This window comes from Scleropages formosus, chromosome 22 (genome assembly GCF_900964775.1).
Source record: "Scleropages formosus chromosome 22, fSclFor1.1, whole genome shotgun sequence".
NCBI lineage: Eukaryota > Metazoa > Chordata > Actinopteri > Osteoglossiformes > Osteoglossidae > Scleropages > Scleropages formosus.
Window position 1 is genome coordinate 1,487,287 of NC_041827.1, and position 24,692 is coordinate 1,511,978.

At 44.5% G+C, this 24,692-nt stretch overlaps 1 protein-coding gene across 1 annotated transcript; it reads left to right on the top strand.

Annotated features, from left to right (window-relative positions):
- The first annotated feature begins 4,660 nt into the window (after positions 1–4,660).
- Positions 4,661–23,969, top strand: LOC108918397 (tubby-related protein 1-like). Its single transcript, XM_029247949.1, is given in 14 exon segments — positions 4,661–4,750; positions 5,651–5,735; positions 5,837–5,963; positions 13,583–13,722; positions 13,956–14,060; positions 14,259–14,390; positions 16,043–16,173; positions 17,876–18,208; positions 21,185–21,352; positions 21,696–21,808; positions 22,316–22,424; positions 22,752–22,850; positions 23,304–23,475; positions 23,714–23,969. Coding segments are annotated over 14 exon segments (1,938 nt in total). The 3' UTR covers positions 23,848–23,969.
- The last annotated feature ends 723 nt before the right edge of the window (positions 23,970–24,692 follow it).

Here is a 24,692-nt window from a genome sequence, read left to right on the forward strand (position 1 = left end):
CTCCTGACCTCGACTGCGCCTTGATATCTTGTCCATGAAAACCACAAACAGGAGTGGAGACAAGGCACAACCTTGTGTCTAATTAGTTATTAATAATTATGTTATCCATTCTGATGACACTGGTTTTGGGAATCTAAATGAAACAATGGACACGTGGTAAGTTAATAAATGTTTACATTACACTATTTTGAAATTATGTAATAGCTGGCACACATCTTTCTACTGGTCGCACCAGATGTTCCTCAGTAAGGGTAGTGTTGCTGAAAAGAGAGCGTTTGGTCTACTGATTTCTCAGATGGCAAAGTCACAGAAGTACAGTGCCAGTGAAAGGTTTCAATGCTCCTGTGCAAGTACAGGTTATTTACAAAATTTCCAAGTCCAGACAGATACCATAGCACATCATAGCACATAATGTACTAGGGCTGTACAAATACTAAACTTCTACACCAATTTCATTAAGAGCACATGCCAGGTAAATCAATAAATAATAGTATATGTGCTTACGTTGTGAACTGCCAGCTGATTCTATTGTTTACGTTGCCAGGTAGGGCCTCTTCAGAGAAAAGCTGGGATAAATCTTCCCCTCACAGACCTCATGTTTGCCATCTTATAACTAAGAATTTTATGAGGGGTGATTTTTCCTTGTGTTTGCATTTCTTTTTCCCTTCATTGAAATTATGTACTTGTTAGACAGATTGAATTTGCCCCATTGTCACTCTGTCCCCACACACAAATGGAGCTGTGCTTTTTCCTTAGCGATCGGGGAATTATCTATGGGTAGAAACACCTACTCATTTGGCTGTCAACGAGATGTTCAAGTTCAAGTTCAAGTGTGTTTTTACTGTCATTCCTCTATATAGCTTGTATACAGTGGAATGAAATGTCGCTTCTCCAGGACCATGGTGCAACACAGAACAGTACGCAAGACTACATAAAGTGCAAATACACAACAGTGTGAAACAAGTGCAGGACAATAAATATGCAGAACAGAACTTTAGATACACAGGAAAATAAATACACAGGATATGGACTGTAAACTGTAGCGTAGCAGCAATAAGTCTTGAGTAGCAGCAAAAAAATCATACACATCATCTGAAACCACTTGTTCCATACAGGGTTGTGAGGAGCCGGAGCCTAACCTGTCAGCACAGGGTGAAGGGCTGGAGGTGGAGGGGACACACCCAGGATGGGACGCTAGACCATCACAAGGCACCCCAAGCAGGACTTGAACCCCAGACCCACCAGAGAGCAGGACTCAAGCCAATCCACTGCGCCACCACATCTTCTGCAGCAAAAAATGAGTTCCATAATAAAAAGTGTCTGATGCAGCTTTGTAAAGCGCAGGTGTGCAGTGGTATTGAATTATGCTGGGATAGCTGTTTGACTTTCAAAGAGGAAGGTGGTCAGACCCAGCAGGTTCAGCTTTATTATCAATTTCTGAGGGATGATTGTGTTGGAGGGGGGCACGGTGGCGCAGTGGGTTGGGCTGGGTCTTGCTCTCTGGTGGGTCTGGGGTTCAAGTCCCACTTGGGGTGCCTTGTGGCGGACTGGCGTCCTGGTGTCCCGTCCTGGGTGTGTCCCCTTCCCCTCTGGCCTTATGCCCTGTGTTGCCGGGTAGGTTCCGCAACCCCGTATGGGACAAGCGGTTCAGAAAATGTGTGTGTGCGTGTTGGATGCTGAACTGAACTCTATGAACAGCATCCTTACATAGTTGTCCTTTTTGTCTAGATGGGTCAGAGAAAAGTGGATGGTAGCAAATATGATGCCCTCTGTTGAATAGTTGGGACGATAGGCGTACTGAAATGGGTCTAGTGTAGTGGGAAGACTACTCTTCATGTGTTTCATGACTAGTCGCTCAAAGTATTTCATGATGATAGGTGTGAGTGCAACCAGCCAGCAGTCATTCATGCGGGACACGGATGATTTCTTTGGCACAGGGATGATGGTGGTCATCTTGAAGCACACAGGGATAACTGGTTGGCTCAGGGAAATGTTGAATATGTCTGTGAGGACATGAGCTAGGTATGTTCTCAGGACCTGCAGTTTGCCATGGCTTAACTCTAGACAGAATTTTCCTGATGTCTACTGCAGACAGACAAAGTATCTGGTCATGGGAGTTGGGGTGGTCTTCCCTGCCGGCATATTGTTCTGTGCTTCGAACCATGCGTAGAAATTGTTCAGTGCATCTGGGAGCAAGGCGTCTCCATCACAGACAAGTGGTGTAGCTTTGTAGTCTGTGATGGCCCGAATGCCTGCCACATGCGATTTGTGTCCTGGGAATTTAGGAAGTGACGGTGGATTCTTTCCGCGTAGTTGTGCTTCGCCTATTTGATAGACCAGGATTGGCCCTTGCTGTGCAGTATGTTGAGGAATGGTGACTCTTTAAGAGTGACTGTCCACCACAGTCCTCTTCCTAAGTCATCTCGCCTTGGTCAGGCCAGCAGCCAAGTGTTCAAGTGCTGCTGAGGGTTTGCAGAATGGTCCGTAGCACTTTCGGTTCACGCAAATTCCGTTAGCCTGTGGCTTTGCCAGTCAGCAGGTTATATAAGCTGTGTCCAGCCACAGCATTCCTATAGACGGAGTGTGCGGGTAGCCTAACTCTACCAGTGCAAACCTTCCTACATCCAATGTCCTCCTCTCTGTTTCTTGTAGTTGTATTTCAGGTTGTTTTACTTTTAAACCTATTTTATCGAGATACAGTTTATGTAAGACACTTCCCTGTGGGAATGGAGCTAAGCCTTATTATTTATATTTTCCTTCCCCTGTTCTTTGTTTAATATGTTGTTGGTGTAGAAGATGTAAAAGACCTCAATGCCAGGCCACCCAGGCACCCCCTGGCAGTCACATCTGATCAGGCTCCAGCTGACTGAGCATGGTGATGTGGAGACAGTCAACATTTCAAGATCTCTGCAGAGCTGAAGGGAGCAAGGGGAAGTGGAGTTTGATAGCTTGTATCTCTATTCAAGGTGAGTTACAGTCCTAGGTTTGAAAAAAACCAGCTTACAATTATCAGTTTATAAAACACTATTACAAGAGCATTTGTTTAGCAGCATCTCAGAAAATGTTTACTGTAACATGATTCATTACAGTAGATGTGGAGTTATTATTTATTCATTTATCAGACAATCTTCTCCAAAGCAGCATTAAGAAACTACGTATAATTATTTACCTCTTTATGCAGCTGAGTAATGTTGTCATGGCCCCACATGGAGCCCGTCGCACCTGTAGCGGATCAGGACACAGGGACATAAAAGCATGGCACCCAGACCATCTGGCACCCCAGCCACAGGGTTGTTCTCCCAAGGTCCGCAGAGCAGCCAGTGCCGCTCATGGAGGAGGGGGGGTACTGTCACTCCCCCGCATGGAGCCGTTACACCTATAGCACATCAGAGCACAAGGGCATAGAAGCACGGCACCCAGCCACCTCCAGTCACAGAACCTCTTTGAGCACACCGCAGCATTCATGCCTAGCGTTTCCAGTGATTCCCTCGATTTCCCTGGTCCTGTGTGTACCTACCCCATCTTTGTGTCTCCCTGGCTCCCTGACTCTCACCTGCCTCCTGATCACAACCTTCGGATCCTTCTAGAAATGATGTTCGCTCCTCAAAGACCTTCTTCCTGTCCCTTGGTTCTGACTTCAGTCCGCTCCCTACTCAACTTCCACATTCCGTGAGGCTGTGCAACCGCACTTGGGTCCGACGCACCACAGCCAACATGATAGAAGGTTCCGCCTACACATCGGACCCAGCGGAGCTAGAATGTGCACACCGCAAGGTCCTTATCAAGGTAGGCTTTCGGAATGACATAAACAAACATTGACCAGGCTTATGGATGCATTCCAAGGGCTGGTCCGGGCGTTAGATGCAAAGGGGCTGGTAAAACTTCTTGCACCCAAATTCGAAAGGAAAGCCCCAGCCACATATGCACATGACTGCATCTCCGTTCTGGCACAAGATCCTTGTCTTGTGACTCTGCTGAGCTATTATGGTTCCCCCATGAAGCGTCTGGACTTCATCATGCAATGCGAACTTACCTTCGCTAGTCTCTCACAGGTGTATTGCACAGATGAAAGCAAGATCACATATCTCCTCAACTTACTAACGAGCCTGGTGTTACAGTGGGCGACTGTGGTCTAGGAGAGCAGCATGCAGACAACTTACAAAGAGTTCATGAAGCGTTTTCAGGCTGTTTTTGGGGGTCCTGGGTTGGCTCGTGCAGCTAGCACATGCCTGATGGAGCACCGGCAGGGGAACCACTCTGAGGCGGAATACGCCCTTGAGATCCGTATCCTGGCTTGATCGAGCGGCTGTTTTGAAACTTTCCTCCTGGCTAGTTTCTGGAAGAAGGGGGGTGCGGTGGCGCAGTGGGTTGGACTGCAGTCCTGCTGTCCGGTGGGTCTGGGGTTCGAGTCCCGCTTGGGGTACCTTGCAACGGACTGGCGTCCCGTCCTGGGTGTGTCCCCTTCCCCCTCCGGCCTTACGCCCTGTGTTGCCGGGTAGGCTCCGGTTCCCCGTGACCCTGTAAGGGACAAGCGGTTCTGAAAATGTGTGTGTGTGTGTAGTTTCTGGAAAGGGCTGAATCCCCAGCTACAATTGAGTATCTGGGGATGCTGTTCGGCTTGGCTAATGCTCCCAGTGTATACTAGGCATTTGTTAAGAACATGTTGGGGGATGTTGTGAACCACGGGGTCATCGTTTACTTGAATGATATCCTGATCTACTCCCGGACCAAGGAACAACACATACAACAGGTAAGGGAGTGCTGAGATGTCTCCTGCCTCACCGTTTATTCGTCAAGGCCGAAAAGTGCCTGTTCCACCAGAAGCAGGTTGCATTCCTGGGATTCATTCTAAGCAGAGAGGGAGTGGTCATGGCCCCCGGGAAAGTCCAAGCTGTGATTGACTGGCCTCATCCCAAGACCCTGAAAGCCCTTCAACGATTCCTTAGGTTTGTTAACTTTTACCGGCGTTTCATCAGGGACTACAGTACTATTGCAGCACCACTCACAGCCCTCACTGCTGGTAAGGGTCCCAGTCTCTCCTGTACCGACTCGGCCCAGAAGGCTTTTGAGTACCTGAAGCAACGGTTGACATCAGCACCCATTTTTCGGCACCCAAACTCCACCCTACCATTTGTGGTTGGGGTTAGATGCAGTCCTCTCCTAGCATCAAGGTAACCCCCAGAAACTCCATCCAGGCGTACCACACACGCTCCCAAGCCAAGACCCCGAACCAGAAGCCGGCAGGGCTCCTCGAGCCTTTGCCAGTTCCAACCCATCCTTCTGGACCTCCCGCTTTCTGAGGGTAAAACCACCATTCTTACTATTCTGGACAGGTTTTCCAAGACCTGCCATCTTGTCCCCCTTCCCAAACTCCCTATAGCAATGAAAACCGCCAAGCTGCTATTTCACCATGTCTTCCGTATCTCCGTGCCTATGGTAGGTATCAGGCCCACTGTTGCTACTTATGTGCACAATATGCCTACAACACATTGTCCTGCACATCCACAGGTCTGTCGCCATTCCAATGTGTCTTCAGATACCAGCCCCCTTTGTTTCCGTGGCACCCCGGACCGAGCAATATACCCAATGTGGACACCTGGTACAAGGGAGCATGGAGACCTGGTGCGTGGTTTGAGACCTCCTCCTGCAGAGCACTCAGAAGATCAAACTCCAGGCTGACCGCTGCCGACATCCTCTCTCCTTCCTGCCTGTCCAGAGGGTCTGGCTGTCCACACGTGACCTCCGATTAAAGTTGCCCTCGAAGAAATTCAGCCCCAGGTATATAGGCCCATTCAGGGTGCTCCGGCGTGACACCCCGGTCTCTTATCACCTGCAGTTGCCCCCCAACTGCGTGTCAACCCAACATTCCACGTGTCTCTCCTGAAGCTGCATCCCTACACCAGCGGCCTGTTGATGCTGCTCCACCCCCGCCAGTGCAGGTTGATGGAGCACCAGCTTATGCAGTAAAGGACCTACTGGACTCTCACTGATGGCTGAAGGTGCTGTACTGTCTCATGGATTGGTAGGGGTACGGCCTGGAGGAACGGTGCTAGGTAACAGCGTGGGATGTGTTGGATCTGGGCCTTATCGCCACGTTTCATTGTGACCACCCAGAGCATCCGGTGCCCCGGTCACAGGGTTGTTCTCCCAAGGTCTGCAGAGCAGCCAGTGCCGCTCATGGAGAGGGGTACTGTCACGTCTCCGCACGGAGCCATCACACCTGTAGTGGAGCAGGGCACAGGGGCATAAAAGCACGGCACCCAGCCACCTCTAGTTGCAGAACCTCTTTGAGGACACTGCAGCGTCCATGCCTAGCGTTTCCAGCGATTTTCTCGATTTCCCTGTTCCCGTGTGTACTTACCCCATCTCTGTGTCTCCCTGGCTCCATGACTCTCACCTGCCTGCTGACCATGACCTTGGTTCTCACTTCAGTTTGTTCACTACTCAGCTTCCACATTCCGCAATCCTGTGCAACTGCACTTGGGTCAGACACACCACGGTGAACAAGATACATGTACTGGAACAATTAAGAGAAAATATCTTGCACAAAGGTATTGCAGCAGGAGGTGGGATGCAATCCTGGGACTTTGTGCATCCTGAGAGTGACATCCTTTGGCTGACAGTAATGGAAGCACACATATAAGATGTAGGTGGATGTGTAGCCAGTAAATGTTTTTGGGCCTGGGCATAAGTAGACAGTAGGGTGGTCTCTGACTGATATAGTGGCTCAACAGAAACATCATTTGTAGGACTCTGAGAGCATGAGAAAAATAGATTATGTGGTAAGATGAGACCAAAATTGGCCTTAATGCCAAATGCTATGTCTGGCAAAAATGAGGTACTTCTCATCACCTGGTTATTACCATCTGTATGGTCAAGCATGGTGGTAGCAGCATCATGCTTGGGGGATGCTTCTCAGAAGCAGGGACTAAGTGACTGGTCTAGGTTGAAAGAAAGATGAATAGAGCCGAACAGAGCCAAACACAGATAAGTTCTTGGAGAAAACCTCGGAAACACACACCTTTGGACTAGGAAGAAGATTCACCATTCAACATGACAACAATCACACAGTCAAAACAACACTTGAATGGCTTTGCAACAAGTCTCACAATGTCGTTGTCAAGCTCAGCCACAGTTTCAACGTGATCCCCACAGAAAATCTGTATATATAGGATATAAGCGTACCGACTAACCTCTTCTTTCTTCTCCACTGGTTGCTCTGTGTTACCTTGTTAAAAGGCTTTGTGCACCACCTGGTGGTTCCTGAAGGAGTGCTGACTGCAGCATCACACTTTATCTCGGTCTCTTCTGCAACCTGCATCCTTTACATTGTTCAGCTTGGTGCTTTGTCTTTAGGAAAGCAATGCAGGATCATCGGTTGACTATGGAGTATGACAGACATCTGGATGTCTGTTTCAGTTGCAGCAATTAACCAAGTGCCCAGGGTGCAGGGTTGTGTTTCCTACCATGTCAGAGGAGGGCTTGGACAGTCGAAGGGAGAACCATGCAATTAGGATGGATGGATGGATGGATGGGGGAAACGATGATTTCTGAGGCCATGCAGTCCAGCTACAGTGCTGTCACAATCCTGGACAGGAGAAACAGGCTGTTTCTGTTGAAATTTGCCCATTTACCTCAAACTGATTTGCTCTTTTACCTCAAACATGAGATTGGCCTCTTGGCGAGAATTTCAAGCCCTTACAGATGGCCCCTGCCAGTGGGCTGTACATGTGGGGGGTGGATTGGAGCTGGGACGTCCACAGGGGGTGTAGCTGTAACTGCAATCCTATTAAGAATGCTGTACAGTGAGTTGGTGGGATGCACACTGGAGCATTTAAAGGGAGTGAGGAGAGGACTTGATTTATTGTCTCCAACGCAGTGCCTAAACCTAGAAAACATCCTTACATGACCAACGAGAGTATGTCTTGGAGTTTGTGTGTGTGTGTGTGTGTGTGTTTGAGGGAGAGATTGTATGAAAGACAAAGCTGATTCATTTCACCCTGTGTGCAACTATACTGATCTAAATAGTTTTTTTAAAGCCTTTTCCAATAGTGTTTTGGAATACTAAGGATCCAAGGGGCTGTAGCTCTTATGATGGCAGCGATGTGATTTTCCAGTGAGACATGGCCTGTTGAATCAGCACGGTATGTTCTCAATAGCAACATATGATGCAACAGGTGGGCTCCCCTTTTCCTTCCGTATCATACATCAAAGAGGGACATTTCTTAGCACATGGTAAAATTGGCAGGGTTACATTTTGGGTGTTTAAGCAAAAAGATCTTGAGGGAAGTTTGGACATCAGATATGTGAGCATTGCTGAAAATATTTCCATAAACTAAAATAAACTTGATAATGTGATTAAATAGTTCATAGATTATATACTGTAGTACAAAGAGTAAAGCACACACACATTTTTGGAACTGCTAGTCCCATACGGGGTTGCAGGGAACCGGAGCCTACCCGGTAACACAGGGCATATAGCTGGAGGGGGAGGGGACACACCCAGGACGGGACGCCAGTCCGTCACAAGGCACCCCAAGCGGGACTCAAACCCCAGACCCACTAGAGAGCAGGACCTGGTCCAACCCACTGCACCACGGAGTAAAGCACAATATAAGAATAAACAATGAAGACACATTAAAGAATATTATGTGAATATAATGCAAAGATCAGAAATTTTAATCGCTGAAATCTTAGTGTCTGTGATCTCAGCCTGCAGGCCTTCATGGCGCTCTGTGGTTAAAAATAGGACATCCTGTTGTGACAATTCTAGGGCAAAGGGAAGGGTTGATAAACCAGTAAGTACAATGGGAAGGTTTAGTTTCAATTAAAGGCTATAATCTGCCATCATAGAAAGTCACACCTTGTATTTTGAGTAATCAGCTATGCCTGATGTTGCTATTTTGCTATTTTGCTTACAGTTACTCTCTAAAATGCATTTAGTTTTGCAAATATGGGCATACAGTAAATTATGTTTACTTAGATAACACTGATATGCTCACCCAACATTGACTATGACTGTTGTTCAAAAAATTCCATAGATGACACATAGTACACAATGTTTACAGTTCTGCTAATTTCCTTAAGACGTTACTTCCAGGTTAAAAAAAAAAACTGGTTTGTTGTATCCACAATAATGATATAAAACATTATTATTTTACACTACGGGGGTGCGGTGGGTTGGACCGGGTCCTGCTCTGCAGTGGGTCTAGGGTTCAAGTCCCGCTTGGGGTGCCTTGCGACGGACTGGCGTCCTGTCCTGGGTGTGTCCCCTCCCCCTCCAGCCTTATGCCCTGTGTTGCCGGGTAGGCTCTGGTTCCCTGTGACCCCTTATGGGACAAGCGGTTCAGAAAGTGTGTTTGTGTGTGTGTATTTCATGCTATATATGATGTTGTTAACAGGGGGGTGCTGTAGTACAGTGGGTTGGACCTAGTCCTGCTCTCTGGTGGGTCTGGGGTTCGAGTCCCGCTTGGGGTGCCTTGTGGCGGACTGGCGTCCCGTCCTGGGTGTGTCCCCTCCGGCCTTACGCCCTGTGTTACTGAGTAGGCTCCGGTTCTCTGGGACAAGCAGTTCCAAAAGTGTGTGTGTGTGTGTGTGTGTGTGTGTGTGTGTGTGTGTGTATATATTATGTTGTTAACTTAAAGGAGACATGTGGCATGCGTTTTAGGATGTGCGCCCAGTGCTGCCTTGTATTGTATTAAAATAGCGGTGTCCTAAAGTTTTTTCACATACAGCGAAATAATTTATACAAGGGGTTTAAATCTTTATGTTGTTATTCCTCAGCTTTAATGATGACAGTTCTCTGCTGTGGACACCCTCAGAGGCTGGTTCTCCTTCAGTGATGAGTCACAAGACCCACCTCCCACTACACTTTTCTCCCCCATCAGCCAATGCATCAGTCCTGCCCCTTAGTGCCCCTGTAGACACCACCTGCTCTCAGTCTTAATCTCCTTATAGATCTAACCTTTCTGCTGATTGGGCCTTGTGGAGCGGAGATACCCTTACACATTCCCAGCACCTGCACCAATTTCCCTTTCTGATTCTCTCTGGACTTTATTTCCATTAACTTTCATTTCTTTGTGGCCACTGAGCAAACAACACAGGACGGACCATGTCTACAGAGAAGGTAAAGGATCAACCTGGACACTTAGGTCATGGGGGTAGCACTTTGGCTCTCAGAGTTCTTGACTGTAAGATGGTCACATTTGTGCATTATCTTGGGACCTACTAGTAAAATCAGTTTTTTTTGTAAACATTTTGCCACTGGAAGTTTAAAATTTGACAACTGCAGTAGAACTTTGAACCAGATGTAGCCCAGTATCTCAGCTCTATGTCTTTGTACAAACTGTACAAAGCCCCTACCAACTTATAGAGCAGTACAGGTGAGGAAGTTATTACATTCTAACTCGTATTCCTCCTTTTACAAGACCTGAATTACAACCCACTGTTGATAATATTTTAATATTTAAGTACTATGTAAATAAATGTATTTATTGTAATGTTTTAACATTTACAGTATGTGAAATACAATCTTATCTCATAATACTGTTCCTATTCTTAATAGCAATAAATATGTTACCTAATGCTAATGTGGTTTTACATTTTATTGAATAACCTGTCTGACTCAGTTGTACTCGTAATCCTTTACCTAACTCGTTACTTAAACCCCAGAAGCCTCTACATGAAGTTGTGCCACAACGTGCACTTGCCCAGCAGCATAAAGCCACTTATACAGGTGTTAAGTGGTAATTCACTTACCTTTTGTAATTAAATACTACTTATACAGCACATCATTCATGATATGGTAGTGGTCTCGTGACCTAAATGCGAAATGTGCAGTTAAGTTGAGCTAGTCAGTCCTCGGCAAAGGAGTCCAATGGAACGCCATGTGTGCTACAAATATAGGTTAAAGACAACCATTCAGCTGGAGAGGAATGCAGCTAAGCACAGTGTTGTGCCTTGGTGGCTTAGCGAGTGTGTTTACTCTAATTCGACACTGAGAAGACTCAATGATGTCCTTGGCTGCCAAACTCTCAGCACATTAACATTGAAGCAACCTGCTGAACTTTGGGTGATGTTGAACATAGCTAGTGTGAATGGCTCTTGAGTTGCCAACTTTACAGCATTCACAGACTGCTTACATCCTGTGTGGAACACATTTTACCAGTTCAGAGCTGCAGTTCTGTGTTTAGCTATTTCTGCCCTGTCCTGTCTTGGTACTTGAGTGCAGTACTTTGAAAGAAAGGATGCAAGCTAATACAGGACAACCACATAAAATTTCTTTCATTAGAAAATGCTTCCAGAACATAACTAGTTTAGGATTGTCTGTGCTGAGGATATAAATAGATTGATGATCCGTAATAGGATTTCACCTACCTTACCTTTAAACAGCCCGCATTTGGCACCACCTGCCAATCGCCGTGACCTTGTTCCCTTTTCACTGGGGGGCAGAAAACAGGTTCAGTAAACTCTCTCTTATGAATGAATGCTGCTGCCATGTCACAGCAAAACTGGATGACTAAGGATGTATACCAGTAAGATTCAAAATGATGGTCTTTAGTTGCACCCCTTGGCTGAGAGCTCTGGGGATAGATTTTTTTTGTGTTCCTTTTTTCTCTGTGAGTGGCATGTATGTATTTGTGAATGTATTATTCAGATTACCATTTATTTGGAAGCAAAAATGCCTCATGGAATTCAGAAAGTATAGAGCCCTTAAAGCTCAAAAAAGGTCATTAGTGGAGTCATAAAATTGTCCAAATAAACTGTGCATGTTCTGATTGCTTGTACGCATGGCTAGAAAGTCTGTACTCTGTACAAGCGAAGGCACTATTGAGGCACTACTGTTGTTGAGAATCCACTCAAGATGGGCTATATAATTTTAATACTAATAGAAATTAGGTTGTCCAGGTGGCATGTTACAGTGACAGCAGTGAAAAAAGAAGAAATAACCCTATTTAAAATGTAAGTAACACAATGTCTGAATAAAATATGAATAGTCTGCAATTTAAGAAGGGTTACAAATATGCTGTGGGACTGGTGAAGCACAATAATGACAGACTATAACACTGTTTTATTGTAATGAAGAAAAGAACAAGCACAATTATTATTATTATTATTATTATTATTATTAGTACTAGTAGTAGTAGTAGTAACAGTATTAATACATTTTGAATGTAATAATAATAATAATAATGTTATATCAAAGCTAGATAACTTTGTGAGCCCATTTTACTCCTGCTTCAACTGTATTCCTAGCAGGGTTTGGCAGTTGTGTTAGATCCTGTGAAACAACTGGTGTGTCCAGCCTTTAATCCATTCATCCAAAGAGCCATTAGTTGCGTGTGTGTAGTAAACCAGTGATGGAAAACAGTCATTAGTGTTGTTGCTCTTAATTTTCCTGCCTTGTTTTAAGACAGGAGGTGCAGTGGTGCAGTGGGTGGGACCAGGTCCTACTCTCTGGTGGGTCTGGGGTTTGAGTCCTGCTTGGGGTGCCTTGTGATGGACTGGTGTCCTGTTCTGGGTGTGTCCCCTCCCCCTCTGGCCTTATGCCCTGTGTTACTGGGTTGGCTCTGGTTCCCTGTGACCCTGTATGGGACAAGCGGTTCTGAAAGTGTGTGTGTGTGTGTGTGTGTGTGTGTGTGTGTGTGTGTGTTTTAAGACATTATCTAATGTGATTATGCAACTGTTATTTACTGAACGGGGGGTGCGGTGGTGCAGTGGTGCAGTGGGTTGGACCAGGTTCTGCTCTCTAGTGAGTCTGGGGTGCGAGTCCCCCTTGGGGTGCCTTGCGACGGACTGGTGTCCCGTCCTGGGTGTGTCCCCTCCTCCTCCGGCCTTATACCCTGTGTTGCTGGGTAGGCTCTGGTTCCCTGTGACCCCCTATGAGACAAGCGGTTCAGAAAGTGTGTGTATTTACTGAACCAACTGGGTAAACAAACCTGCAACCAGGTGAATTTTATGGTGTTGTGTTGCAAGATAAATCTATTTTGCATGTCTTGTTTTTTGTACTTAACTATACTTAAATACCCGGGGGTGCGGTGGTGCAGTGGGTTGGACCACAGTCCTGCTCTCCGGTGGGTCTGGGGTTCGAGTCCCGCTTGGGGTGCCTTGCGACAGACTGGTGTCCCGTCCTGGGTGTGTCCCCTCCCCCTCCGGCCTTACGCCCTGTGTTACCGGGTAGGCTCCGGTTCCCCGCGACCCCGTATGGGACAAGCGGTTCTGAAAATGTGTGTGTGTATACTTAAATATATGATACTTAATGTTTTTTTTATAACCCTAACTTTCTTTATTTTTTGCTTTACCATTTGGCTGTATATATAATGGTAAGTCAGATTGCAGACTTGTGCTCAAATAATCATTAATGGCTTGTGAATATCCTTTTGAAAAAAAACAAATACTCTTCTTTTGAAAAGCACACCATAAACCATTTTAATAACATACAGTATACAGGGGTCACATAACAGTTTTAATACATTTTGAATGTATAGCTTCTGATGGTTTGTAATGAGGAATAGATTCAAAATGAAAACAAGTTTAAACTGAGGAAGCTGACCATGAATAATTTGCTCTGGTGCTCTGACAGGATAATCTACCAGAAACCAAAGAAGAAGAAACAAGAGTCAGGCCCAGTTCAGTCCAATGACACCGATGCCAAAACCAAGAAGAGTAAGAACAAGAAGAGCGAAGAGCTGTCCGGTGGAGAGGAGAGCCCCCCCACACAGAGTACAGTCATAGCCAGTTGAAACACGTCTCAAACACGTCATGGTCACATGTCATAGTCTACCTTCTACCTGCTCATGGTTCTCATCAATCACAGTTTACTGATACACACTCCAGTCCTCATCAAACTCACTTGACAGATTCTTATTTCCTACAACTATTATTGTATGTTTATTCTAGTCGCTGTTGAATGTTATGACAGTGCTCCTTTGTAAATTCTGCTTCTTTCCAAAAAGATGGGAAAAAGGTAAAGAAAAAGAAACCAGACAGGGAAAAAGAAGAACCTGAAGAAAAGACTGAGCAAAAGAAGAAGACAAAAAGTGCACTGAAGAAGAAGAAAAGTGAGAATCAATGAAATCAGTTAATATTCACAGAATACAAATTTCATGGTTGTAGAACAGGAAGACTTTCTTGGGGAGATTTCAGACTTTTTTGTGGGTGTAGGTCCAAATATTCCAAGTATTTCTAAAATGTCATAGAATGCTGAGTCTTCCAAATCCTACTAGGGACTGCTGAACCCAACTTCTTCTCCGGTTCAGGTTTAGACAGTGAGGATGATGATGACAACAATGAAGATGAGGATGAAGCTTCACAAAAGAAGGCCAAAAAAAAGATCTCAAAAGAAAATACTCCAGTCAGTGTCAAGGAGAAGAAACTGAAAACAGCTAAAGGTGGGTTACAGTTGGATGGAACAAATGGATTCTGTATTTTCTGCACAGTGTTGGATTTTTCCAGTAAGAGATGGACACTGCTGTTCCAGTAAACACACAAAGTTCTTGCACACTTGTGCAAAACATCTGAAGTTCTTGAAAACTCATAGAAAGCATATCAATTTCTAGCACACACACACACACACACTTTTCTGAACTGCTTGTCCCATATGGGGTTGTGGGGAACCAGAGCCTAACCGGGAACTCAGGAGGGGGAGGGGACACACCCAGGACAGGACGCCAGTCCATCGCAAGGCACCCCAAGCGGGACTCAAACCCCAGAGCCATTGGAAAGCAGGACCCTGCCCAACCCACTGCACCACCACCATTTCTAGCACTTCCCTTTTTTAAGCAAAGTTAGTTATATTTTCATTTCTAGATAATAAAATACCTACATTTTCATGTCTTCACAAGTTGTATATTAAACCGTACTCAAGAGTAAAACAGAAGGTATTTTAAGTTAACTCTAAGGAATTTTGTCATGGTGTCCCCCCAGCGCGGATGCGTCGGACCCAAGTTCGGAACACAGGAAGTGAAGTCAAGGGGCGATCCAGTAGACATGGTCAGGGAAACGGGAAAAATGGTCACCAATCTGTGAAAGGAATCCAAGGGGAAATCCGAGAGTCGTTGTCCAGTAAACAGGCGAGAAGTCGTAGCAAAACAGGGAGTCATAGACGAGGAGCAGGACGAGGAGCAGGAACAGGGAAACAGGGAGGTCAGGAGATCTAAGGTAAGAATGAGAAGCGCAAGCAAGTAGCGAGGCTGAACAAGGTTCCACAACTTCCTGCAGTCTGGGCTATCTTTTTATGTGCCCAGACCCTGTTCAGGTGCTGCTCGTTACTGAGCTGGAGGGTGTGACAAATTTATTTCCTGTACTTGCTTATTTCTATTCTTTATATTGGAAGTCTTCAGGTAGTCAATTTGTTTTGAAAGTGGAAATCATATTAATATCTACTGAAAAAAACTGTGCCATCAGTATTGTTATACCTGTCATGTTCCCACCAGGAGCCAGAAGGAACTGAGATGCAGGTGTATGGTGTTCAGGGCGAGGCTAGAGAAGGGTCGGGAGCAGGAATTCGTGAGAGCCGGAGTTTAGGGGACTGTTAGCAAGAGGTCAAGGAGCCAGGGAAGATGTATTCAGGGGCCAGGGAGAAGTAAAGCCGGGGAAGCTCACAAGCGATAGCGTGGAGCGTGAGCATGGAGTTGCAGTTGCTCAGACAAGGTTCCATGGTCTGGAGTGTCCGGGCAGCATCTTTATACCCGACCTCCAAGATTAGTTGAAGGTGCTGTAGTTGGGCACCCAGCTGGGGGTGTGACAATACCTAATGTTCAATTAAAAATGGTTGGTACATGGGAACATGACATCAATTTTTGTTGTCATGAAATCAAATTATAAAAATGCTGACAGCAAGCAAAAAACTTTTTTATTGTCTGTGATACTTCTCTGCCTTTGCTCAGTTTATCATCACTGAACTAATCTTCTATGTCCTCCCTGTGTCCTTAAACATTGAACTTATTTATAAGGATTTACTGAAAATGGATAGCTCATTAGATACCTAGATCTAGCAGTCTTCCTCAGGTTTCAGATTTAAACTTTTTGTTTTTTCTCCCAGATGACAAAAATGAATCTGACAACAAAGCAAAATCAGCAAAATCCAAAACCAAGGAGCCTGCTGCATTATTCCAAATAAACGGTGAGAAGCCTGAGAGCAAGACCACAAAGAAAGGTGAGACACCTGCCCACGTATTACATTTACCATCCATTCATCCAGTTTCAATAAACATTTTTCCTGAGCAGAGTCACAGTGATCCAGAGCCTATCTCAGAAGCACTGGGCATAAGACTGAGGAGGGTAATATCCTGGACAGGATGTCAGTCCATGGCAGGGTAGCCATGTATTCACTTCCACCAATTGTACACTACAGGCAATTTAGCATCATCAATCCATCTGAACAGCGGTTGTTTACATTGTGGGAAGAAACACAGACACAGGGATCAAAAGCAACTCCACATACACTCAGTAGGGAATCAAACCCGCATCCTCTTGCCCCATTCAATGGCTCTGAGACAGCAGCCCTACTTGCTGCACCACCGCAGCAAACTGCAGCTGCCATTCATTAAAAATAGCATACAGTCCCGCAAAGAAGTTTCTTCCCCATCCTATTTTCTGCATTTTTTTTTTTAAGTTTGCTGACACCTTCAGCCAAAATCTTCTTGGTAAAGGAAGTCCCAGATAATCAAGTGACACAAAAATTGAACACTATATATATATTCAAAAATAACAGCAACTTTTTGTTTCAGCTGTTGAGATGTTGACTTCTTTGAATGTTTGCTATCATTATCATATCTAATGAACAGCTTCTGCCAGGACAGCTATGTTCAATAAATTTTCCACTGTGCCAAACTTTCTTCCCTTCGTTAAAGGCTGTGATCATCATTTATTTGAAATTTGAGGTGTTATAAACGACAATGAAATTTTTTCCAGGCTGATAGGCTTTAACATCTTTTCTCTGGAGGAACTTCTTTTGAGTGTCCAATGATATGGCCTAAGAAACTTTGTTTCTTGACTTGACATTAGGTATTTTAAGGATGGGGGTGCAGTGGTGCAGCGGGTTTAGCTGGGGCCTGCTCTCTAGTGGGTGTGGGTTTCAAACCCTGCCTGGGGTGCCTTGCAGTAGACTGGTGTCCTGATCAGGGTGTGTCTCCAGCCCTGCTCCCTGTGTTGCTGTGTTAGGTTCCAGCTTGCTGCAACCCTGCTTGGGAGGAGCAGTTGTAGACATTGTTTGTCTGTGAAAATGACTCATTCTAAAGGCAATTAAACAAATGCAGTATAAGAACACATTGAAATACAATTGAAAATTTTGTCAGTAATACACAAGAGATTTTCAGACAGTAAAAACATTAACAACAATGAGGTGTATTTTTTCAGTACCTGGTGGAATGCAAGAAGACTGGTATCATACCTGATATTGAATGGAACCTCAGTTCACAGCTTTGGAGCTAGAATAGCGAATGAGTAAAACATTTTTCTGTGTTTAGCGAGACAGGGCACAGAAAGAATGCAGGAAGGCAAACTCAGAACTGGGCAAATACTGTGTCTATGTGCTTAAATTGCTTTGTAGATTTGCATCAACTAACTTGGATCTGTTTTTGCCCTGTACTTAACCAAGCAATTCAAGTTAAATACCTTCACGCAAATACCTTGCCTTTTGGTTTACTCACCCAGTTCCTCTCCAATCACACTTCAGGCACTTGGTTTTTTAGTATTACTGTATGGTGCATGAAGTTTCCAGCGCCTGTCAAATCTGCAGTTGCCCTTGCTACTGATATTTTGTTAGTTAATATGATAATGATCTATATATATTTGTATATTTATTAAAAGCTTCTGGCTCACTCACAGTTGTCCCATTCTACCCCCACATCCACCACCGGTTGTAGCACTGCAGTCGGAAAGCGAGGAAAGTGAACCTGAGTCCAAACCCAGCAAGATGAAGAAGAAGGTCAGCAGCAGCACAGCCTCCCTTTTTCAGGCAGGATCAGACAAAGACAAGAGCAAGGACAAGGAGAAGGACAAGGAGAAGGACAAGGAGAAGAAAAAGAAAAAAGGTGAGTAGCTGTTTTAGGATCAACATATGGCCCACCTAAAAGAGCAAAACCCTCCCCAGTGGTTTTTTTACAATGGCTTTCACCATGCAGTGTCAAGGAAGGGCGAAGAGAGCGAAGAAGAAGAGGAGGACAAGATTAAAAAGAAGAAGGGAAAAGGCAAAAAGGGGAAAAAGGTAAAAATGGCAAATGGGGTAGGCTGGATATCTCATGGCTTGTAAGCTTAATTAGAATCAAAGTTTAGCTCATGCTCATTGAATGACCCACACTTTGTTTTTATTTGGAATAATGTTAAGGAAAGAGTTCATTCCTGTAATGTGAACATTGTGCACTAGTAAAAGGAACTAGATAACCAAAGAATTACAAAGGAAGAAAAAGATACATAGGAAAAGTGAACAAATGGGAGCTTTAATATAGACAATATGTACAGTACATGCCAGGAGTCAGGGACCCATACCTCTATATTTATGAACTTTATGTGCAATGTACCTATAATATCTGGTATAAGGAAATTACAAGAAAAGTATACTTTTATAATACTGTCTTCAGCTTTGTAATAGACCAATAGAAGTGTTGCATATCCATCCTCAGTAGTCTAGAATCAATCCTGGAAAGCAAAGGGTGTTGGGTTAGGTACACCCTGGACAGGACACCAGGTCACTGCAGAGAAATGACACAGTCAGTCATTCAATCAAACATTAAAGACAATTTCAGTAAATGAGTTCACCTTAGGGGGCGCGGTGGCGCAGTGGGTTGGACCGGGTCGTGCTCTCCAGCGGGTCTGGGGTTTGAGTCCCGCTTGGGGTGCCTTGCGACGGACTGGCGTCCCGTCCTGGGTGTGTCCCCTCCCCCTCCGGCCTTACGCCCCGTGTTGCCGGGTAGGCTCCGGTTCCCCGCGACCCCGTCTGGGACAAGCGGTTATGAAAATGTGTGTGTGTGTGTGAGTTCACCTTACACAAGTCTCGGCGCTCTGGGAAGTAACCAGATCTGAAGAAAATCTACACAAAGAAGGACATGCAAAGTTAACATTAACTGAGCTGAATTAAAACACAGAATATGAGAACTGTGAGGCGCCAGCACTACTTGCTATACTACAATGCTTAACTATCCCATTTAAAACTTTCTCAACATGAAGGACTGTTAAGGAGGAACCATCAGATCCTACTTGAACAAATTGATCAAACTGGTCTCACTACTGCCATGCAAGCAACTTTACAAAAAGAAACTTTGCTGAGCAAAACCTTCCAAGACTTGACCAGCCCAACAGCTCTACAACTTAACGTTGAAGGACTGACACCCGCCAAATGTGATCGCAATGAACAACTTATTAAGAAGGCTAGCTGGCCTCTCATGGGGAGCAAACTTCAAAGTCCTACAAACAACATCAATAGCACTCATATACTCTGCAGCAGAATACTGTGCACCAGTATGGGCTAGAAGAGCCCACATTAACAAAGTAGACTGCGCATTGAACACCACAATGAGAATTGTATCTGGCTGCATCCCCTCCACACCAACGAATTACTGACCTGTTGTAAGCGGCATACTTCCACCTGAAATCAGGAGAAATGCACAGTGCATAGCACTGGCAAAACACTCCTTAAATGATAAAAGCTTATTGCTTTACAGTCACCTAACCACTATTACCTCTAGCCAACAAAAGCAACTCTGCCTGAAATCTCGAAGGCCTTTCCATCAGTGCGTGGTGTAGCTGCTCGACAACAGCAGTGGCATGTCACCGAAGGCCTGGGCGGAAGCTGAGTAGTAGAAGCAATGGACAAAGGACAGTGGCTCATGGCTACACAGATTTATCCCAGTGCCGTCCTCTAAACCACCTGGAAGCCAGCTACACCGACACTGCTGGGAGCGTCTAAACCGACTACGCACCGGGCACAGCCGATTCAGGGCACACATGTACAAAATGGGACTAGTAGACAGCCCTGGGTGCCCATGTGGAGAGCAGCAAGAAACTGCAGAACATCTGCTGACTCACTGCCCCACGTACACACCCACGCCAGTGGATCTGACGAACATCGATGACACAGACGTTAAACTCTGGCTACATGAAGCCAATTTTACAGCTTAAAGCTTGTCCTATGTTGCTGAAGATGTTTCTGATCATACGATAAATAAATAGATCCTACTTCTTTTCTGGATCGGCTTGAAATGGTCTTTGTGTTACTTAAAGGTTATGTTTTGTCAGACGGTTTACATGGCTCTATGTCTTTCCTTCAGTCTCTCTCATCTGGTGTTCCACAGGGCTCAGTGATGGGTCCCTTACTCTTCTGCACCACTTCTATATTGCTGCTGTTGGCTCTGTCATTGTTCCTGCTGGATTTTCTTATGATGATGATGGTGATGTGTCTGTTTGCTCGGCTGCTTGTCTCTCTGATGTCTCTGCTTGGATTACTGGCCACCAATAATTCAGACTGTCAAATACTGAGATCCTTCACCTCCCAGCAGGTCGATGCACATGTCAGGAACTCTCTGTGAAACTGGACAATTTGCTCGTTTCATTAACTTCATCGATCAACACTCTACACACTCAGTCCAGACTATGGTTATATCTCACCAGGACCATTGCAACTCCCATGAAGCCTCTCCAGCCAAAGCATGAGTTGTGTTTGACTTGCCAAAGTATTTCCCATGTATCACCCCTACACAGCTCTCACTGCCGGTTTTTGGTAGTGCTTCGCATAAAATTCATGATTCTGGTTACAGCCTACAAGACTGTCAAAGGCTCAGCACCTTGATACCTAACTTTCAGTCCCTACACCCCAGGAATATCAGCATGCTCCTCAAAGTCAAGCTGCTTTGTGATCTCTTTGAGGTCCAAAATCAAAAGCCCATAGGTTCTCAGGTGTAGCTCAAGTGTGGTGGAATAAGCTCCCCTCTCCCCCGAAACAGCCAAATCCCTTTCTGCAATCAAGAAGAGTCTTAAAAACATCTCTTTTGGGTCCATTTCTCTCCTGATCTCAGCTCTATAAATTTGTGTCACACCATATGTTGCAATCACCTCTGTATTTGAGTAAATAGAATGGTTCAGCAGGTGATGAAATAATGATCATAATGATTTCCTCCTTGCTAAAGGTAAAAATCAGAACAGCCATAAATGTTCAGTCTCAAAAATTGACTAAATGTCCAATATCCAGGAGGAGAGGGCCCCATCCCCTGTCATTGAGTTTGACAGCCTCGAAAAGTTTGTGATGCAGCCAGCAGAGCAGGGCATCACTGTCAAGTGCAGGGTGACTCGAGACAAGCGAGGTGTGGATCGCGGACTCTACCCCACCTACTACCTACACCTGGACAATGAGAAGAAGGTGAGATAGTGAGGCATATTGTAATGGCAAATTAATAAAAAAAAAAAAAAAAAAGATATTCACACATTGCCAAAACACACACACCCACACATACATCGTCTGAATAGTTTCCACAAAATGTAGGACTGCAGTGGTTCACCTGATTCATGCAATGTTACATTAGAGGGTTATGAACTTCATCAGTGGGGGGGTGTTCTCCTTACCTCAAAGAGTAGGGTCTACCCACAGGATAGATGAGCCAAAGACCTTGGTTCTATTTGTCTGTTTACCAAGATCCAGTGCTCACAGCTTCTGCTTATTGTCGCTGGTGTTTCTATGCTAATGGATTTTGGCTTTCCCCCAGGTCTTCCTGCTAGCTGGACGGAAGCGCAAAAAGAGCACCACATCCAACTACTTAATTTCCATTGATCCCACAGATTTGTCACGAGGAGGAGAGAATTATGTTGGAAAGCTCAGGTGAGACATATAATTGGCTCCTCAGACTCAGTATTTCACATTCAGTGTTATAGTTGGATTGATGAACATACACTTCACACACACACACACACACTTTCAGAACCGCTTGTCCCATACGGGGTCACGGGGGAACCGGAGCCTACCCAGTAACACAGGGCGTAAGGCCGGAGAGGGAGGGGACACACCCAGGACGGGACGCCAGTCCGTCGCAAGGCACCCCAAGCGGGACCCGAACCCCAGACCCACCGGAGAGCAGGACTGTGGTTCAACCCACTGTGCCACCGCACCCCCCCTAACATACGCTTCATTATGACTGAATTTAATTTCCTTATTTCATGAAAAGCTTGATGTAAAAAAACTATAATTTGGACAATTTTTTTTTTCATTAAAGCAATGCATGGCATAGCTGTGTTATTCAAAAGACTATTAAGTCCCTCATACTTTTCATATGTATCAGATTTACTGCTTCTGTGAGTCTTTTCATTTACACTTACTTTGGGTTTGCAGGTCCAACCTCATGGGGACCAAGTTCACAGTGTTTGACAATGCGCTGCACCCTGACCGTGCCCTCCCAGACTTGTCCAATGCCCGACAGGAGCTGGCTGCCATCATTTATGTAAGGAGCTCCACTAGTGGGCGCTACTCAGATACTTAACATCCATCAAAAATGAGGGGAAAAAAAAGATTAAACAAAAATATTTTTGAGGTGTTTTACTTACAGGGTGCAATGTAAAAAATTCTGAAACATTTTAACTGTTTTATGATGTAATTTAAATGCTTGACTGTTATAACATGAAAGAACATAAATTAGGGTTTTTTCTTTTCTTTTTAGTGCTGTGTTATACTGGTCAGCAAACATGTTTTAATAATACAGTTTTAATAATACAGTTTTAATGCCTTAGCACATGTCTGATCATGCATTGTTTTTATTCTGTCTTTCTAGGAAACCAATGTCCTCGGAATGAAAGGGCCAAGGAGAATGACTGTAATAATTCCAGGCATGAACAAAGACTGTGAACGTGTTCCTATCCAGCCACGAAATGTATGTGAGACATTTAAAGTTAGGAGCTCTCTAAAACTCTCTATGCTGTGGGTGGTCAGAAGCAATGTGGAGGTAGACCGCTCTTTGACAAGTGTTAGCACTTTTTATTACAGCCTTTAGAGGAAGGAGGCTATAAGACACAAATGCTAATAGCTTAACAGTTTTACCTCTGTATACTGCTGTTATTACTGAAACTGCAGTCATAAATAAAAATGAAGTCTGTTAAAATGATCATTGTTGTTATAATTACCATGATTTAAAGTTCTTGCTCATTTTTGTGGAGCTATATGTATATTGACAATTTAATTTACAGAAGAAGAATTCCAGTCATAATATTATTATGACTATAATGCCAATATATCAAGCATTAAATAAAATTGTTTTATGTTTTTCATTGTTCTCTTGTATTTCTCTCTCTCTGCCTTTTCTATCCTCCTTTGTGCATTTTGACAGGATAACGATGGGTTGTTGATCCGCTATCAAAACAGGAAAATGGAGAACTTGATTGAACTCCACAACAAGACACCTGTATGGAACGAGGAGACGGCTTCTCATGTGCTCAACTTTGCCGGCCGTGTCACACAAGCATCCATAAAGAATTTTCAGATTGTCCACAGCAAAGATGGTAATCATAATGGTGTAAAGTACTAACATTTCCACAATGCTTTAACAATGATCATTCCACAACAAGGGCAATGTGCACAGAACCTCAAGGTGCCGATAAATTCTCCAAAGCCATACCAGGCAGTGGCAAAACGATAAGCAGTGCAGATCATTGTGATCACGATTCATATTTTTATTTGGTTGTGTTTCAGTTATGCCATGTATAACTAATGATCTGTTACTTCCTCTCTCTGTGCCAGTGGACTACATCATAATGCAGTTTGGACGAGTGGCGGATGACGTCTTCACGTTGGACTACAGCTACCCACTGTGTGCAGTGCAAGCCTTCGCCATTGCCCTGTCCAGCTTTGATGGCAAGATTGCCTGCGAGTAGAGATGCCCTGGCATGATGGTGACCTGGAGGACCCCCCAGTCAGCACTCAATGCCATACTGATGCAGTCAAACCCCTCACTGGAACAAGCAATACCAGGGTGTCCTGAGACTGCACTCTTCAGATTGACCGGTCCATGGTTATCTTGTCTAAACTCTGTTTCTGATGGAGGCAGTGAAAGCATCTCCTTGGTGGATTCTGCCATACATCACCACAATGTGATCAGCAGAAAGGGAAACTGGCGAAAAAGCTAAATTTCCTGTGGGTGGTGCTGGAGGATACATACTAACAATATATAGTCTTGCTCTCTCAATAGGTCTTTAAAAAAGGGCCTAAAACCCCAAGCACAATGGATATTTTTTCTGGATTGCTCAGTTTCCTCTATAGCACCAAAGGGTACGTGGTAATAATTTATAAGTAAACATTAATCATCTAACTCCTAAGTTCTGTTTGAAGGGGTCTTAAAAACCAGTGATATTGATTTTAAAGTACTTTCTGCAAGGAAAATCAATCAGCTCAAGCTAAATATTAGCTAGACATTCACTTTGTGATAATTTTGTTCTTTTAAAGGTACAGTAAGTAGGAGACAGCTTCACATGTTAAGAATATTGCTTTTGTTTCAGTTGACCAAACTGTTACCATTCTGAATACTGTTAATATTGTCAAATTATTATTGGACGTTGTCTGAATAAGAACTGGTGCATGTTTTAATTTATATACCTTTTATGCATGTTTTAGAAGGCACTGTTATACCATAGATGGTCATTACTGGTGCTTTGCCTTTTTTTATTTTGACAAAATGGCATTGAAATGCATGCAGTTTTTTGTAGCATTTATAAGATCAGTA